Source organism: Limanda limanda, chromosome 17, assembly GCF_963576545.1.
Source record: "Limanda limanda chromosome 17, fLimLim1.1, whole genome shotgun sequence".
Classification (NCBI taxonomy): Eukaryota; Metazoa; Chordata; class Actinopteri; order Pleuronectiformes; family Pleuronectidae; genus Limanda; species Limanda limanda.
The window spans coordinates 23355188-23374510 of NC_083652.1; the positions used below are offsets into that span (position 1 = coordinate 23355188).

The window sequence follows — 19323 nt, forward strand, 5'->3', positions numbered from 1 at the left end:
TAAAACCGCGCAGGGGGAAAAGTTTCGGCCGGTGAACGAACCCTCGCGTTTCCAGACGGATTCACCTGCAGCTCACAGTCCTACGATAAAAATCCAAACACCATGATGACTTCGAACTATTGTCTATTGTCTCTCTCTCTCTCTCCGCTTGTCTCCAGCCAGCCGGTGCGTGCGCGCTCCGACTTGTTCTGTGCGTAAAAAGGCGCAGAGGGAGGAGGAGATGGACAGACAAGGAAGGAAGGAAGGAAGGAAGGAGGGAGGGAAGGAGGGAGGGAGGGAGGGAGAAGGTGTGGAAGATGATGAGGGAAGATGAGCGATGATGCAGCCTATTGAAGGCTCAGATGGGGATGATTTCACATTTGTGTTCAAGGTTAGAGAGAGAGAGAGAGAGAGAGAGAGAGAGAGAGAGAGAGAGAGAGAGAGAGAGAGACTTTAAAGGGTCGATTTAAAAAAAACTATTATTATATTTTATATTAATCCGCTTCTACGTGGAAAACGATATATCAAGGCACCAACTGCCCAAATTTGGAGAACTATAATCAAAAGAACAAAAGCAAATGAAGAAGATAGTTATAATCAACCGTGATTTCATCAGAACATGTCCACTCACTTTGTCCCATGATGTCCAGGGAGGAGTTTCATCCAGGAAGGACGAGGCTGACGTGATGGAAGAAGTCACATCTGAAATCACTGCGCTTGCAATTAGAAATTAAATGGTTTATTGCTGATTCTAACCATCGTGCTGGCAGGTTTCTCCCCTTCACACTCACATAGCGCCCCCTTGTGATGAAACAGAAACGGTGCATGAAGCTTCTGACACTGAGAGAGGATTATCTTTGATTCTATCACATTATTTTCCACATGGAGAATATGACACATTAAAAAGATCCACGTTATCTTGAAAACACACCAATTAACACATTATATCATATCATATTATATTATACTGCATTACATTGCATATTGCAATATGACACTGTTCACTGTTTTGCATTTAGCATTTCACTTTTTTACTTCACTTTTTATATCTTTTATATATTTTATTAAGACATTTTTATCTCAAAATAAATGTTTCTTTGTATAAATATTGGTAAAAATTGAGTAAATAAGAAGTTAGCAGTGAGTAAATATATACTGGTTTCCCATTTTTTATTATTCTCCTATGCATGTTGTATTTATTGCGTTTTTATGTTTCTATGTTCATTGTTTGCACCAATAACCAGAGCAAATTCCTTGTATGTGTGAACGTACTTGGCAATAAAATACTTCTGATTCTGATCTGATTCTGATCTGATTCTGATGTCATTTGTGCTTTGAAGATCATCATCACAGTTTGAGACAAAACCAAGAGGAAATGGCTCTTACTTATAGCACTTTGTAGTTTTGCTTTATTGGAAGAAATTGTACTGTCTTAATTCTTGTTGTTCTGGGTCTGTTCCCTCGGGGTTGAATGCACTTATTGTAAGTCGCTTTGGATAAAAGCGTCAGCTAAATGAAATGTAATGTAATATACACTTACTTCACATCATATGTGATATGTGTTCATATAAACCATATTGATATTATATATCATTGTATACAATAATATTGTCTTTTGCACACACTGTCTACATATTCTTACACTCATAGTATATTATATTACCTATTGTATAGTCAAATACCTATATTCATACCTCTACTATATATCATATATTATATCATACTCTCTGTATATTCTTTGTATACACAAGTCTATATACACATATTTATACATGTGTACATGTTATAATTATTATATTACTATTATTATTATATATACTGTTGCTGCCATTATTACTATTTACTGCTTTTGTATTGGTATAATTACTATCATATATAAATATATATTATGTTATATTATATACTATATATACTGTACTATTCTTATATTCTGTCTAACAATAACATTACCATCATATCATCAGGACTATTACCATCATCTTGCCACTGCACCTTATCTACCTATTTATCTTGTGTTTCTGTTTTTATTCTTTCTACCTCAATATTTTTTATTTTATTCTATTGTATTGTATTTTATTGTATTCAAATATACCGGCTGCTATGACAACTTAATTTCCCTTCGGAGATGAATAAAGTTATCTATCCACTATCTATCTATCTATCTATCTATCTATCTATCTATCTATCTATCTATCTATCTATCTATCTATCTATCTATCTATCTATCTATCTATCTATCTATCTATCTATCTATCTATCTATCTATCTATCTATCTATCTATCTATCTATCTATCTATCTATCTATCTATCTATCTATCTATCTATCTATCTATCTATCTATCTATCTATCTATCTATCTATCTATCTATCTATCTATCTATCTATCTATCTATCTATCTATCTATCTATCTATCTATCTATCTATCTATCTATCTATCTATCTATCTATCTATCTATCTATCTATCTATCTATCTATCTATCTATCTATCTATCTATCTATCTATCCATCTAATGTAATGTAATGTGCGGATTGGCATCTGTAACCTGCATCTTGTCTGTTACATTCAAACGTAGAAGTAAACAGATATATAGAGAAGAATCTCTCTGGTCCCTGTTGGTATCAGACAGCTGGATTGGTCAACAGATCTTAAAGAGGATTAGTGGGAATAAGGCCGTGGCTTCCTGGTACGCATCACACCTTCTTGGGAAGGGAACTGTCGTCCAGGTAACTTTCTGAAAACAGTTGTACCTTCTGTTAAAAAGGGAGATATCAGTGTGTAAAATGTAGGAGCAGTTTATTCTTAATAAATGCATACATGCTGATTACACACAATAGCATTGGTATCAAGGATCTCCACTGTGCATGTGAAAGTATCCCACAGTCAATTGTGTATTTCCGTCTCTCCTCAGACAAAGAGCTGCTCGTCTTTCCCCGAGTGGCAGCGTCTCAGCTTCAGACCCGACAGGATCTTCTGGGCCGGGGCGGACGGGTTGTGCCCGGTAGGAAAAGTCTTCGGTGGGTGACAGAGAGCCTGACTCTGTCCAGGGCTCGATCTGTTCTTGGTCAGATTCGGGTTCAGAGCAGCTTGACCCCCGGCTGCTGCCTCCTCCTGACAGGCCCCCCCCGCTGCTGCACCCGGTGATGCAAATGTTGAATCCAGTCCCAACATGTACTGCACGACCTCCCGGGGGCTCAGTGGAACATCCATTTTACTCTCAGTGCCGGTGTGGAGGGGCTGGTGAGTGTTCTCAAAGTGGATGTCTAACCTCGGGGGGGGTCTCGGTGCCGCGGGCTCTGGAGAGGAGCTGCGGCTGCTGTCGGCGCTCCCTGGGTTTCCCTTCACTGGTTCTGCCGGCTGTCTGGCTGCACCACCTGGGCTGGAGAGCCGGATTCCTGGGTTCTGGTGCCGGTGATACTTCACAGGCTGTCTCGTGAAGCGATAGCGTGGTTGTGTCTCCAAATCAGAGTCTGGTACTCCCACCGGCCCACCCTGATGATCTGCAGACCCCCCTCTCATAGCCAGGACTGGGGGAGACGAGGGAGAACAGGTGAGAGCAGCGGAAACACAGGTTACTGATTTTGTAAAGTGTAAGCAAACATCATACGTGTCTCCTTGCACTGTGGACCCTGTACAACACTCCGCTCCATATACACTTACTTCACATCATATGTGATATGTGTTCATATAAACCATATTGATATTATATATCATTTTATACAATAATATTGTCTTTTGCACACTCTGTCTACATATTCTTACACTCATAGTATATTATATTATCTATTATATAGTCAAATACTTACATTTATACCTCTACTATATATCATATATTATATCATACTCTCTGTATATTCTTTGTATATATAAGTCTATATACACATATTTATACATGTTATAATTATAATAACTACTATTATATTATTACTACTATTATTATTATATATACTGTTGCTGCCATTATTATTATTACTATATACTGCTATTATATTGGTATAATTACTATCATATATAAATATATATTATGTTATATTATATACTATATATACTGTACTATTTTTATATACTGTCTAACAATAACATTACCATCATATCATCAGTACTATTACCATCATCTTGCCACTGCACCTTATCTACCTATTTATCTTGTGTTTCTGTTTTTTATTCTTTCTACCTCAATATTTTTTATTTTATTCTATTGTATTTTATTGTATTCAAATATACCGGCTGCTATGACAACTTAATTTCCCTTCGGGGATGAATAAAGTACTCTATCTATAATATCTAAATTTCCTTATTAAATGGAGTTCTTCTTGAAGGTTTAGAATGATTACTATATTGATTGATTGATATATTTGAAGATGCAAACATTTGGAGCCACAGAGAAGACAACGTTTTAGAGTAAAGCCAGCGAAGAAGAGGTGAAGCCCCAGAGGGCGGCAAAAAAACAAATGTCCTTTTCTTTGTATGTTTGTCGGCCAAATTTAACCACGACTCAGAGATAACACCACAGTTTATACCAATGATGGTGAGATTACTACAATATCAACATATTTAAAATAAATCTAAATCAATTAAATCCCTAACAAGCAGTTCAACAATCTGACTCACATCTAGTTGATATAGTTTTACTGATTAATGCAAGTAGAGGGCTTCAGTGGAAAAAAATGGAAGGAAGTATAATTTCTAAAAATAGGTGGAGGAAACATAAAAAGAGGAAGTGCATCAGACCCCCGATGCTCTTTGCTTCTACAGATTCTGCTGCTCAGGAACATATCGAGCAACTAGAACAAACCAGACGTTTGTGAAAAATAAAGGTTTACGACTTAGATGATGTACAAAATATAGCGTCAAGATTTAAACTTCTCCTCAAACCGCACAGGTACAAGCCATTGTACGAATGATAAAACCTCTAAACACCATTTACCCACGACATCAACACTATGGATTCAATTCTATCTGGAGTAACCGCTCTACATCCCGCCTACCTGCGCTCTCATTGGCTTCAGGGCTGAGCTGGTCCACTGCCTCATTGGACGAAGACTTGTCAGATATATAACCCTCGCTTGACTCTCTCTTGATTGTTCGACTCTGTTGGAGTGACACAAATTTGATTGGTCATTTGTGGTCTATGTTAACTTACCACATCTACACCCCATACCACATCTAAACCCTAATACTATAGTGTGTAGTACTGATTATCAAGGGGAAATTACATGAACAGCTATTTTAGGATTGAATCAGGCCATTTTATATCACTTGTTAAACAATAGCAAACCTTATTTAGGACATTTCAAATGGTGAGATTATGTAGTTCCTATCATCAACATCTCAGAGGGGGAAGTGTGTCTACTTTTGTGCCTCTATTTGATCAAGTGCAGCGTCTGTAAATTGTTTTTGTCAATAAGCAATAGACGTGAAATATAGTAAAGCTTGAAAAAAGGTCATGCAGGTCAGAGTTCAGGCAGGAGGAGAAGCAGAAAATGCAGCAGCTGTCCAGCTTGTTAATCCTGCTGCAGGTGCTAATGCTCTTAAAACAACAAGTGAATGAATCAGGAGAAGAAGCTCAAGTGCAAACGCCATCTATCCTATGTGCATGAGAGGCAACTGCTCTTGAATTCTGCAGCAAAATAAAGGCCACTGCAAAGTCCTGAAGGATTTCTGACTGCAGAACTTACGTCTAGTGAGCGTGGGCGCTCTCTGGAGGAGTTCTCATGTGCAGGGCCGGTGTAAACGTCCCCATCCCGGGGGCCGGAGGCCCTGGGTGGGGTCACTGGGAGAGGAGCAGTGGGGACTGGTGGAGGCGGAGTCCCGGGTCTCCGCTGAAGGCCAAAGAACGTGTCATGGTGCGTGATGAGGAACTCCACAAGCGCAGCCTGGTAGCTGGTCTCCAGCAGAGCAACCATTGACATGTCCGTGGACACTAGAGGGCGCATCAGCGTCGGTCCAAACACGATACCCAGATTGCAGGGGGACATCTTGTTCTCGCAGCACTCTGAGACTCTGTGAAGACAGGGAGTGGACACGCTCAGCCAAATCTCAAGGGAAGTTCACACCTCTTCTCTTATCTTAAATCAAATCAATGGCAGGCAGCATCTATGCAGTAGACGGGCTTTACAAAAATTTAAAAAAAGAATTGACATACCATATAACATATAACATATGACGTATAACATATTAAAATATTAAAATGAAGCAGAAAAATATTAAAATGAAGCAGATGTTTACCGGGTGGAGTGGGGAATATTAAATTAAAACAAAAAATTATGAATATATATGTAGTAAGTACGTAGTAAGTGGGACCTGTGATCTTTTGACCTGGCAGGCAAGGGCTTTACAAAATAAAAATAACATAACATATAACATATAACATATAACATATAACATATAACATATAACATATAACATATAACATATAACATATAACATATAACATATAACATAGCAAAGCAAAAAGAAGCAGCAGTTTACCAACAGTTGAAGCGGGGGGAATATTAAATTAAATAATATGTATAAATTACAGTTCTGTGTGTGTACATGCTCACCTTTGTAGGTGAGACATCAAATGCTGCAAGACGCTGTAGCAGTGTAGAGGAAGTTTCTGTAGAAGCTTCTGCAGGTTGTTGCTGACGTCCATGATCTCATTAGTGTGTGGCTTCGGCTCCCGTTCACCCAGCTGCAGAATGCTCTTCCCCAGAGTGATGAAGTCGTTGTACAGGTCAAAGGTGATTAACGGCTCCGGGAGCTGGGAGAGATAACATCGAGAATCTTTTCAGATCTGAAATCCACACCAACAATCAGCCTGTTGGATTCTGTAAAGCTCGATCATTTCTGTACCTCCTTCAGGAAGTGCTTGAGGATGGATGTGATGTCGTGCGGTGAGATGTCGGAGAGGTCCACCTGCTCCTTGTGCGTCTCGAAGGCCTGGCAGAGCTTCTGGACTCGAGGCTTGGACCCACTCACCCGATACACCCCCTCCAAGAGAAGAAGAGAAAAACAGTCACCAAACCGCAGTTTACACTCGACAGCCCCCCCCCCCACTTTGGTCGCCGTGGTTTCTGGTGAACAATACCTGGACGGAGAGAGCCCGGCTCTCGATCTCAGACGTGCAGCGCAGCACCACGAAGGGCACCTGGTCCGGCCGGTCCCGCGGCAGCAGAGACAGGTCCACGCCGAACACCGTGCCTCTCCTGTTCTCGCACTCCAGCTGACACACCTCCATGCACTTCCTGTGCAGAGCCACGCCGCACTGAGGGCGCAGCCGCAGGAGAGATGATGTTAAATCACAACAACAAACTTTACGTACATCTAGGGTTGCAAAGGGGCGGAAAGTTTCCACGGGAATATTAAGCTCGGGAATTTGGGGAATTTTGAAAAAAAAAAAAAACTATGCAAACTAAACGCTGAGCAATAAAAACATCATTCAAAACTCTATTTTAAAGATGTATGGAACGTTGAGTTTCAACCCTCCACTGTGCATTCTTCCATCACATGCACAGATAACTCCCAGCATGCTTCACTCTACAGCAGGGCTATTGAGGCCTGCTGTAGAGTGCAGGACTAGTCAGGTAAGTTTCCATGATATTACTGTGAAAATATATTAGCATGCTGATTGAGGATTGTTCATCTGTTCATCTAGACTATTTCCATTCATTTATCCATCAATTGTCAAATATGTTTACAGACGATTCCAATTGTTTGGCTAACTATTTATATCTCTGGCATTGCATTAGTGTCTTTTTACAAACTTTTTTCTCATCTTATTCTACAGAACAATGCCACGTGCACTCTCTCATGTGTGGAGACATTTCACCTCATCCAATGTAGAAGGAAAGGCTGTGTACATTTGCAAATACTGTGCAAAGACCTATGTTAAGAATGACACAACGATGCAGAAGCATATAGTCAAGTGCCCAAAGTTTCCTCAGGGCTCAAATCAGCCTATGACAAAACAAAATGTTTATATTTATGTCTGTATATTACAAGGTGAATACAGTTAGTATAAATTACCCACAACATTTCCAGTATATTCCCGTTAATTCCCGTAAATTCCCATGGAAAGTTTCCAACTTTGAATATTCCCGGAATTTCGCAACCCTACGTACATCATCTCTGGCATTTGGCCTCTTACCTCCTCACAATCGACCCCATTGACAACAATGTAGGTGTCACACTGTTTGCATTTCACCATCTTGCTCTTCATCTTCCTGAGTCGGTGAGTCAGTGCAGCTCGGGAGGGCACGCGCACTCTGAACGGCTGACCATCAAGGCACTCTATGGAGGGAGAGAGAGAGAGAGAGAGAGGAGTGAAGCTTGCAGTTTGATTCCCAGAGTAGATGTAAGTAGAGAAGTATTCCAGACATTAGAGAAAGACCAGCAACAAACCTGATTCTGGTGGCACATCGCGCTCATCCAGGTCGTCCGAGGACAAAGTCAAAGTGGATGGCACTTTAGGTAACCTCCTGTTACTGTGAGCTGTGCATTCCCATATAAAGAAGAGACACAAAAGAGCAAAAAATGTAAAAGATGTTATCCATTGCACAGGTTTTAATATGCATGTGAATGAAAAGTTGTGGAAAGCGGAGTGGAGCTCACCAGGGCTGGAGAGAGATTCTAAGCTGCCGCCGAAACTCTCACTGTCGCTGTGCCCTGCTTTCCCTGAGGAACACCACAACACACAAGGAATCGCATATTAAATCCAAACAGAGAATATTTCTGTTAATATTGTCACATATATACAATAATGAGGAGTCCTTACTGCCATCGCTGGCTCTTCTAGGACTATCATCCGTCATCTGAGAGGAGTCCTGCTGAGAGCTGGTTTTTCGTTTGTTCCTTTCAAGTAAAAAAAAAACAGATCCATATTTTTTAAATGAATCAAGTTTCAGTAGAAATACATTATCCTAATTATCCTTAACATATGTAGTTAGGAAGAAAGCTTCTCAAGTTTACAGTATCTGAGAGATGTTTTTGGACTTTTTAAGAACAGTGACATTGCAGAGGCATTGGAAATGTGACGTGACTAATCTGGTGTGAGGAATGTGTGCTGTGCTCTGTTTCTTGTTAGTGACTGTATTCTATTTTACTTATTCAATTTTGTTTTAAACTAAATTAGTAGTTTCATTGTAATTTTTTTGTACTTGAATTTATGTTGTAATCATATCTTAGCAATTTCTGTGACTTTTGTACTATTTATTTCCATTTATGCTGCCATATGTTCAGGTCTTGTATGTATGTAAATTGATGTAAATGTATAATACTATATAAAACCAATAAATATATGTTTAGAAATAAAAAAATAAAAGAAATACATTATCCTATTCGAACTGACGGACATTTAAACATCGAAGTGGATAAGAATTGGTGAACAGGTGATCATCGTACCCTTTGCACTGGGGGACGTACTCCTGGAAGGAGAAGACTTGGAGCGGTTGCTCCGGGCGACGCTTGCTGAGGACGTAGAGCAGGTACGGCTCGCCGGGCTCCAGGGCGCGGCAGGTCACCTCCAGGTTGTGGTAGCCGAGGGGAACGGCCTCCGTCTGCTGACGCTGGTAATAAAACATGTTGACGGTGGCCTGGTGCAGAGTTGGGATGGGGAGACAGAAAAGTTGTTTATGTAGATGGGAAATGTGTTGAAATTTGGAAAAATAATTTTTTTTCTTAACTGCACAGAGGATGATAGATAGATAGATAGATAGATAGATAGATAGATAGATAGATAGATAGATAGATAGATAGATAGATAGATAGATAGATAGATAGATAGATAGATAGATAGATAGATAGATAGATAGATAGATAGATAGATAGATAGATAGATAGATAGATAGATAGATAGATAGATAGATAGATAGATAGATAGATAGATAGATAGATAGATAGATAGATAGATAGATAGATAGATAGATAGATAGATAGATTGATTGATTGATTGATTGATTGATTGATTGATTGATTGATGGATTGATGGATGGATGGATGGATGGATGGATGGATGGATGGATGGATGGATGGATGGATGGATGGATGGATGGATGGATGGATGGATGGATGGATGGATGGATGGATGGATGGATGGATGGATGGATGGATAGATAGATAGATAGATAGATAGATAGATAGATAGATAGATAGATAGATAGATAGATAGATAGATAGATAGATAGATAGATAGATAGATAGATAGATAGATAGATAGATAGATAGATAGATAGATAGATAGATAGATAGATAGATAGATAGATAGATAGATAGATAGATTACTTTATTCATCCCCGAAGGGAAATTAAGTCGTCATAGCAGCCGGTATATTTGAATACAATAAAATAAAATACAATAGAATAAAATAAAAAATATTGAGGTAGAAAGAATAAAAAACAGAAACACAAGATAAATAGGTAGATAAGGTGCAGTGGCAAGATGATGGTAAAAGTACTGATGATATGATGGTAATGTTATTGATAGACAGTAAATAAAAATAGTACAGTATATATAGTATATAATATAACATAATATATATTTATATATGATAGTAATTATACCAATATAATAGCAGTATATAGTTATAATGGCAGCAACAGTATATATAAGAATAATAGTAATATAATAATAATTATTATAATTATAACATGTACACATGTATAAATATGTGTATATAGACTTATATATACAAAGAATATACAGAGAGTATGATATAATATATGATGTTTATTAGAGGTATAAATATAAGAATTTGACTATACAATAGATAATATAATATACTATGAGTGTAAGAATATGTAGACAGAGTTATGTTTAGGGGACTGATATTTATGAGTGTTTGAGATTTGGTGCATGTGTGTATATATGGAGATTGATTTTGTAACTAAAATACATATATATATATTGAGCTGGCAGAGGGCTGAATGTCTTATTTCCACGATGTCACACCAACCTCCTTCAGCACGTTGTCTCCCTGACAGATGAGTTTGCGCATGTGAGATATAATTTTCTCTTTGACCCTCACTAGCTCCTCCTGGTGGATCTTGGCGTCGCTCACACACTGTCTGTACAGAGCCTCTGCCTCCAGCACCTGGAGGAGACAGGGGGGAAAACCAGTGAGCCACAGACATGAATCATCGCTCTCAAACCGTGTTGTGAAACATCATGAATACGCCGTGAGAGAACCTGTAATACACAACACCGTAGGCCGTCCTGTACTTCTGCATTTTGACAGGTTGATTGCGGTGCATTAAGGGGAAACTCACCTTGGCCTTGGCGTCATCTTTGGACTTCCTCCTCTTGTCCAGGGTTTTGAATCCAGCGGTGTCGTCCAAAGCTTTAGCAGTGACAGCTTTAGCCTTTTCCAGCTCATCGCAGCGTTGGAAGTAGAGCTGCCGAGCCTTTTTAAAAGCTGTCACTGCGTCGTTCTGAGACACACACACACACACACAAACACACACACACACACATATTAGTTTGTCATAACAGACTGATCTGGTTGATATTTGGCTGTAGAGGCTTGTTCAGACATCCAGTCACTGAACGGATGCTCACCATCCTCCTCTGTTCTCTGGCCCACTGCTCCTTAAACTCTCGGCGCCACTTGTCGATCTCATTCTTCTTGGCAGCCATGGCCTTTGGGACGGGGACAGGAGACACAGATATTAGATTAAACACAGTCATAGTTGCACACTTGCCTCTTTTGTACGAGCGTGCGGTGGATTTTCCGTACCTGGTAACAGCGGTTGTGCAGCAGGTCGGAGGTTTTCCTCGAGGACACGCTGTTCTTGACGTCTTGCTCCAGCGCCATGGTGTAGATGTACTGCAGAGGCATCATTTCCTACCCAGGCGAGAGCAGCTTTAGACAGTGTTTACATGGTAAATATACACATTGAGATAATCACTACAACAACTACTTTGGAATTACACATCCGGTGAAGAGAGTCGTACCTGCTGTGTCACGTTGGCTTTCGCTCCCTCGGCTGTCTTTATCACATTTTTTGCAAATTCTTGTTCTGTCAAAAGAAATCCTTGTTTAGTTTTTCTTTAACTTAAATTATTCACAGGATATTCGTTCTCACAGTAGTGACTGAAACCACAATACTGATTATGGCTATTTCTGAGAGAATTGATGCTCTCTACGACCTCCATGTCCATTCAGATGACCCTGTCATTGGCTGAAAAGCTGATTAAACCTCTCGGAGGTAAAACAAGCTGTGGCTCTGCTTTATTTGCATTCTGACCACGACACTGAAAAACAGCCTTAGCTTGCATTTTTTTGTCAGATGCCAACAAGAACTACAGGGGAAGTGAACTCACACGCTTTTATTTTCAGTCCGAAACTGGGACATTCTCGCAATAACTTTATTTTTAGAGCACAACAAGAAAACAAAGTGTTAAAACACAAAGTTATTACAACAATAATATGATCACAAGATAATTTGGCCTTACTTCTGGATCATAGATCATAACCTCCTTCTAGCACCTGATCGAACTACTCTTTAGAAATGGAATCACTCCTGTTGCTGTTTGGTGTCGCTCAGTGTTGCTCGACTCTGTTGAATCCACAGCAGTTTGGGGTTGAGCTCCACCCAGCGTCCCTCATCTGTTGCTGTTGCCTAACACTGCTCCTGACACAGCAGAGCTGGAAACCTTCCTCTTTATTTTAATCACTGCCAAAAATACTTGCACACCCGGCTTCCCAGTCTGGACACTGGTCACCTGTGCAGGCTGATACCAGGGTAATCACTGTCTATACTCTCCAACGACACCCCATCTTCTTTATCACCCTCCCAGAGACAGTTAATCTGCCCTGTAATCCCTCCTCTGTGTGTGTGTGTGTGTGTGTGTGTGTGTGTGTGTGTGTGTGTGTGTGTGTGTGTGTGCAGAGTGCAGGTCAGTGGGGTGACTGAACCACCCACAGCCATCCTCACTGCGTCATATATTCCAGAACGGCCAAGTTATGGCACGTTGTAACACGGTGCTTCAACCACACCAGACAACTCTCAAACACGACTGTGGGATTATGTCTGTTCTTCATTTATTGACTTGCAATCTGCTCTCCTGAGGCCTGATGTGTTACATATGTATTGCTTTTCTAGAAACATGTGCGTGACTCGTCAACACGTCGCTGCCTCTTGTTACAGTTCAGGATTAAAGATTCTCTCACCTGCTCAAACTCTGCTGGAAAAAGCCACACGAACTTATACAAAATGATAAATAGTCCGAAAAACAAATACATGTTAATGCTTTTATAAGACTAATATTTGCACAGTGGATATAATGGTTTTCATGTACTGGACTTTCTATAATGTATAGACAGAACATGTGTATTTTGCATTCATCCATCGTCTTGCATTTACTTTGCTTGTGTTTTCTAATGTTATGTCTGTAAGGAACTTTAAACCTGTTTTTGAATAGTGCTAAATAAATAATGTTTGGACTTGTCAATGGGATTCTTCTACATATAACACTTCTGCACTCCTTCATTCTCAGTCAGGTTACATTATCTTGCTAAAGGACACTCAACCTCTGATTCGTGGACGACATGTTCTACTTCCTGTGTCACAGCTGTTGCATGTTACACCACCCAGCCGCCTGCGTGCACTCACCCAAGCTGATTCTCTTCTCCATCCAGGCCAGCAGGTCTTTGGCGTAGCGGCACCACATTTTGGCGTACTGCAGCGCCGTCTCCACGCCTTCGCCACAGCGGCAGAGGGCCAGGTCGGCTTCCTGGGCTGAGAGGGAGAACATCAGCATCACTGCAGGCTCCACCCGCTTGGAGCTGGACCCGGGGATCACACAACGTCGACTGGGCAATTCGGCTGGGGGTCTCAAATAGCCCCCCGGTCTCAAAGACACATCTATCCTCTGACAACGCCCGAGGTCCCCAGACTTTACCAGAGCAGAGGAAGGTTCTCGAGAAGTTTACACAAACCCAAAACAGGAAACAATGACTGCGTATGATAAGTCATTCTGCTCCTCAGAATAAAGGTCCTGTGGTTTCCAGTCAGTTTCGGGACCATTCACTCATCTCTGGCATGACAACAACGGCAATAGTTTGGCAAAGAAATCTGTTTTTATCTGCCCTCAATCTCCCTCATGACCCAAATGAGGATGTGCCCTAACAGAGGAGAGTTTGTATGGGCGGCCTCGGTTGAGTAACTTCCCTCCTCACACCTCTTCCTCTCCGGGCCTGGCCACTCCCTCGCACACCTGTTCACCTCCAGCTGGATCCGTGCTGTGAGAGCTGTGTGCAGCTTCAGAGACCCGCCATGGTCACAGCTGTGGTGATGCTGACAGGGTGTTGGTACGACAACCGCTCCCCACCCTTCCCCCTGTGACTCACACCAACAAGGCTGATGTTTGATCGACCACGAGCGACTTTCACACGGTCCCTGGAGCTGACTGCACGCTACTTTCTATTCTGTCTTAATCCCCCTTCTCCAACTAGATTTTGCAAATAGATATTTTCGTTAAAACTCGATTACAACGCAGCTTGAGTTCGTCCTGTAGCCAACGGTTGAAGCCCGGGTGCCCTTTGAGAACTTTCACTTCTTCAAATGGACCATGGGTCAGTTCCGAGGATCCATCTCAGCTCAGAAACCAGGGCAACAACAGCTCCTCTCTCTCAAGCTCCTCAACTCAGACATGCAGATCTGATTCTGGTCTCTCCACTTCACACAGGTGAAGCCAAAATCCAAACAGGGCGTCTTCTTCTCCCCTTGCGTTCAAGCAAAAAATCCACAAGAAAGAACCAGCAACTCCCAAAAAAACAAAGACTGGATGTGTGGCCAGACTGTGTGACCTCTTCCTCTCCCTGTGTGTGTTTGGTTTTAAGCCTCTGGTCACTGTTCTGAACCGGGAGCCTCCGAGCCGAATCTGTGCTGCCTCATGGCGACACGGCTTCCAGCGCTGGGATTGGGGGATTATCCTGGTCAGGTCCAGATTGCGGAGTGACAGGCCTTAAAGGAGCATTGAGCGAGGTTTACCCTCCTGGTGTGGGACTGAGCAGAGGGGGGGGGGGCTGGTATCCAAACTCAGCCAATGAGGAGGAGCATGAAACCAGATTGCCAAAGAGCATTTCCTAGGAGTGTGTGATGTGAAATTTAAACTCTACCCGTCTCTTTACGGAGTGATATAAGGAAATGCAGATTAAGGGACAGACTGAAATTTTAAAAAGATCCATTAACAGACTGAAATAAGAGGAGTTTGAACAACTGGTGAGTTGCTGTGAACTACCTCTGTCATTGTTGATCTGTAAAGATATATATTTAGATGTATATATTTTATTTTCTATTTTAAATTTTGATATTCTATTTCATTGTTATTCTATTTTATTCTTTTTTATTCTATTTTATACTATTTTTTTTTTTTTTTTTGGGGGGTTTAAATTACTGAGCATTGCTTAAAGAGAGTGTGTGACCGAAGCATTTCATTGACAGCGACTACTTCATGTTATCTCTGTTCATTTGACAATAAACATCTTGAGTCTTGAATCTCTTACTGTGGTTTGAGTCCCATTGAAATTGGAGCTATATGAACCCCCCCAGTCTTTCTCTCCATATCCCTGTTTGTCCTCCCTCAGCCTGCGTAGTACCGACACCCCCTCTTTCTTCAGGCCCCTCTGCCCCCCCCCCCTAGTGTCTAAGGTAAAAGCTGAGAGCAGCTGCCTCCTGCTTTAATCCTCCTCCCTTTATCCTAATCTCGTTACAGCCGCTCAATTACAACTCGTGGCTAATTATAAGAAAACAAGCAAAGTTTGAAGAAGATGCTCCATGAGGAGACGCTCACTGACTCCAGGAACCACACGTCCTCACTGAGGATCTGCTGGGACGTCAGTCAAAGCCTTGTTGACTTCAGCAGGTGAGATTTGAATCATTACAAGACTAATTTAACTGGAAACTACACAATGACACACAGAAGATGCTGCAATCACCTTTACACGCTCTCTCTCTCTCTCTCTCTCTCTCTCACACACAAACACACAAATTATACCTGACGGGTTTCCATCTGGTTCACCGGCTTCAGAGCGTATCTGAGGACAAAACGCATCTTCACTCTGTTGAGAAGGAAAGAAAAACAAATTAAATCCCTAACTTGCCAAACAATATTCTTTGAGCAAGTTCCGGAAAAACCATCAACTGTGACAAACAACAACATAAGCAACAGTTGTGAGTCTTGTGTGTGTGTGTGTATCCCTTACAGACGCGTCATGTTGGTCCAGGAGCTCTGTGCAGTCTGTGGTGATGGATTCTGGGATGGACAGAGAGTCGATGTCCTCCAGGTAATCCTCCGCTGTTCTGAACACAGAAAGGACGGATTGAATTGGGAGAGAGTCAAGTACAGTCTCTAGTATATACACAAAAACAGATGTGGGTAACACACTAGATAGATAGATAGATAGATAGATAGATAGATAGATAGATAGATAGATAGATAGATAGATAGATAGATAGATAGATAGATAGATAGATAGATAGATAGATAGATAGATAGATAGATAGATAGATAGATAGATAGATAGATAGATAGATAGATAGATAGATAGATAGATAGATAGATAGATAGATAGATAGATAGATAGATAGATAGATAGATAGATAGATAGATAGATAGATAGATAGATAGATAGATAGATAGATAGATAGATAGATAGATAGATAGATAGATAGATAGATAGATAGATAGATAGATAGATAGATAGATAGATAGATAGATAGATAGATAGATAGATAGATAGATAGATAGATAGATAGATTACTTTATTCATCCCCGAAGGGAAATTAAGTCGTCATAGCAGCCGGTTTATTTGAATACAATAAAATACAATACAATAGAATAAAATAAAAAATATTGAGGTAGAAAGAATAAAAACAGAAACACAAGATAAATAGGTAGATAAGGAGCAGTGGCAAGATGATGGTAATAGTACTGATGATATGATGGTAATGTTATTGTTACACAGTATATAAAAATAGTACAGTATAAATAGTATATAATATATAATATAATATATTATTGCACTAAACACTAAATCCCGTCCATTTTAAGATGCACATTTATGCACATTTGCCGATTTTTTTCTATGACTTTGCTGAAATGAAGGTTGATTAAACTTTTCAGGAACTTACTCCCTTGAAAGGAAATCTACACTGAGCGATCATATACAGTAGCTGAGTTCATCTTCTGGATTAACTGACAATCGTATCAGTTTCCTCCTGCATGGTTTCCTATGATCAGCAGAGCTTACAGCATCTTTGACCTTTGACCTCAGGATTCAGCAGGTGAACTCAAAAGAAGAACTCAAACATTTTACTCAAGTAAAAGTACAAATAAATGGACAAAAATGTACTCTGGCAGAGTTAAAGTTTTTGACTTAAAATATCTTTTTAATTAGTATCTATGATTTCTTGTTAATAATTTTTCCCTAATTCAACAGTTCACTACATCATTAGAGTCATGTGATGGTGACAGGTTTCTCCACCACTGATGCTGCTGCTCTCAGTGAAGGAGGAAGGGTCTTAAGTTACAGTTGCATTATGTTGCACAGTAGAGAGAACAGATGTTTCCTGATATAAATTGTGGACAAAAAGTGCCTGTAAATAAATCCACTTTAATTACATGAAATATCTACTAAAGTACAGAGTAAATTAACCATATTGTCATCCCACCATTGGTATTAAGAACAGAATGAACTATTTGTAATACTTACGAAGAGACCAAAGATAAATCGAGATTATCAAAGTCTCGGAAGATCTCGCTGTATCGCTTGGTTTCAGATTTACAATGCACTCTTTTCACGTCTGCAATGAGAAACAGAAAAAAAGCTAAGATACATAAAAATAATTCACAGTATGTCATCACGAGATCACACATAACCTACATGCTGACAAAAGGCCAAGACCTTTTTGATGTTTTCTTAGTTTTTCACAAGTCAAACTGACCCTGATGTGGGATGTAATGATGATTAAAGCAGCTCTGACGTGATTACTGAAGATAATCTGCGTAAATGCCAAATGTACAACACACTAATACACTATAAAACAGATTTAAATAAAGAAAAAGCATTAAGATAGAAACAATTGTATTAAAAATACGAAAAATAAAGAAATCAAACTCAACTTCCTGTACTGAAATCATTTTCTGGTATCATTTCCTTTACATTTCTGAGGAAAAAATTGCTATTTGACTGAATGCGAAATTAAATATGAGGAACACCTTGATAACACCACCTAGACCTATCGTAATCCCAGTATTTAACTGCTGGTTCATCGCCACACTTACAACAGATGCAACACATGTCAAAAAGCAATCTCACTCTCTTTCAGAGACCTCTCCGTTTCGGTCAACCACATCCTGTGCAACTGGTGTCACGAACCATAATGAAAAAAGTCCCTGTTTTTCACAGCAACAGTGTCTCAGTGCGAGAATGAACGTTGGACAAAAAGCTACTATGAAGACAAATTCTACTTCAGGGCCCTTGGCTGTTTTTGTTAGTTGATGTATATCTGCAATACTTTTAAAAAAACTTTCCATTCGTGGAATATAAGTCACGCTTTTCGGTGAAGACTGAAGTTGCATTTCCTGTTGAATAGAAATACAGAAGTCACGCAAAAAAGACAGAACAAGAATGTGTCAAAACGGAGAAAGAGTTCAGGAAGTTAACTGATCCCCGACTGCGAGGATGCACTCGACACCACAAACCTCCTGACTGACACGAAAGAAACACACACTTCATGCATGGGGAGCACACGCAATACACACGTTAAAGGTCACCGAGCAAATTCACAATCAGCGCACAGCAAGAAACTGTTCAGGAGGGATTTTTAAAGCAAATAAACCGTAAGACAGGATGTAAAAGCATTTATATGAAGTGGCAAACAACACTTCCTCACATTGTTGGTGCTCACCTGGGGCTTGGGAGGACTCCTGGCTCGACACTTGCTCTTCTTCCATCTCTGATCTGTTCAGCACTGACCCCTATCAACGCCACTCGCACATCCTCTACACCCCGGGTCTCACTGCACAACGGGAGGAGGCAGGAAACGTGTCCTGCAGTGCACACATGCACCGACACACTGATGGTAAATCATTACCATGCAGCTCTGAGCCTGCTGCCGTTGGTGCTCTGACACTGATCTTCCTCTGACAGACTGGAGGTTGGCCCATATCTTCACCAGCATGGGAAGAGGAAGTGTATGCATCTGTAGACCCCGCCCACGCCGTGACTTTCTGCACAGTGAGAAGGTGCCACACTTGTTTTCTTCAGTCGGTGAAAACGTTTCCTGATCTCGTTTGTGGCGGGTAACGTCAAAGAGGAAGCGTTCTGAGGTATGTGGTTCAACACACTGCAGATATTG

General features: G+C 40.5%; 1 protein-coding gene across 1 annotated transcript; it reads right to left on the reverse strand.

The window, feature by feature from the left end:
* Window positions 1-2759: 2759 nt before the first annotated feature.
* Window positions 2760-19068, reverse strand: gmip (GEM interacting protein). Its single transcript, XM_061090132.1, has 21 exons — window positions 18874-19068; window positions 17676-17766; window positions 16167-16263; window positions 15959-16022; window positions 13573-13698; window positions 11912-11976; window positions 11694-11801; window positions 11516-11596; window positions 11227-11388; window positions 10914-11051; window positions 9365-9555; window positions 8739-8815; window positions 8576-8638; window positions 8366-8455; window positions 8112-8254; window positions 7053-7229; window positions 6818-6955; window positions 6526-6725; window positions 5659-5983; window positions 4969-5071; window positions 2760-3507 (listed from the first exon to the last, which is right to left on the reverse strand). The coding sequence occupies exons 1-21, from the start codon at window positions 18917-18919 to the stop codon at window positions 2888-2890; spliced, it is 3105 nt and encodes a 1034-aa protein (XP_060946115.1). The 5' UTR covers window positions 18920-19068; the 3' UTR covers window positions 2760-2887.
* Window positions 19069-19323: the final 255 nt, after the last annotated feature.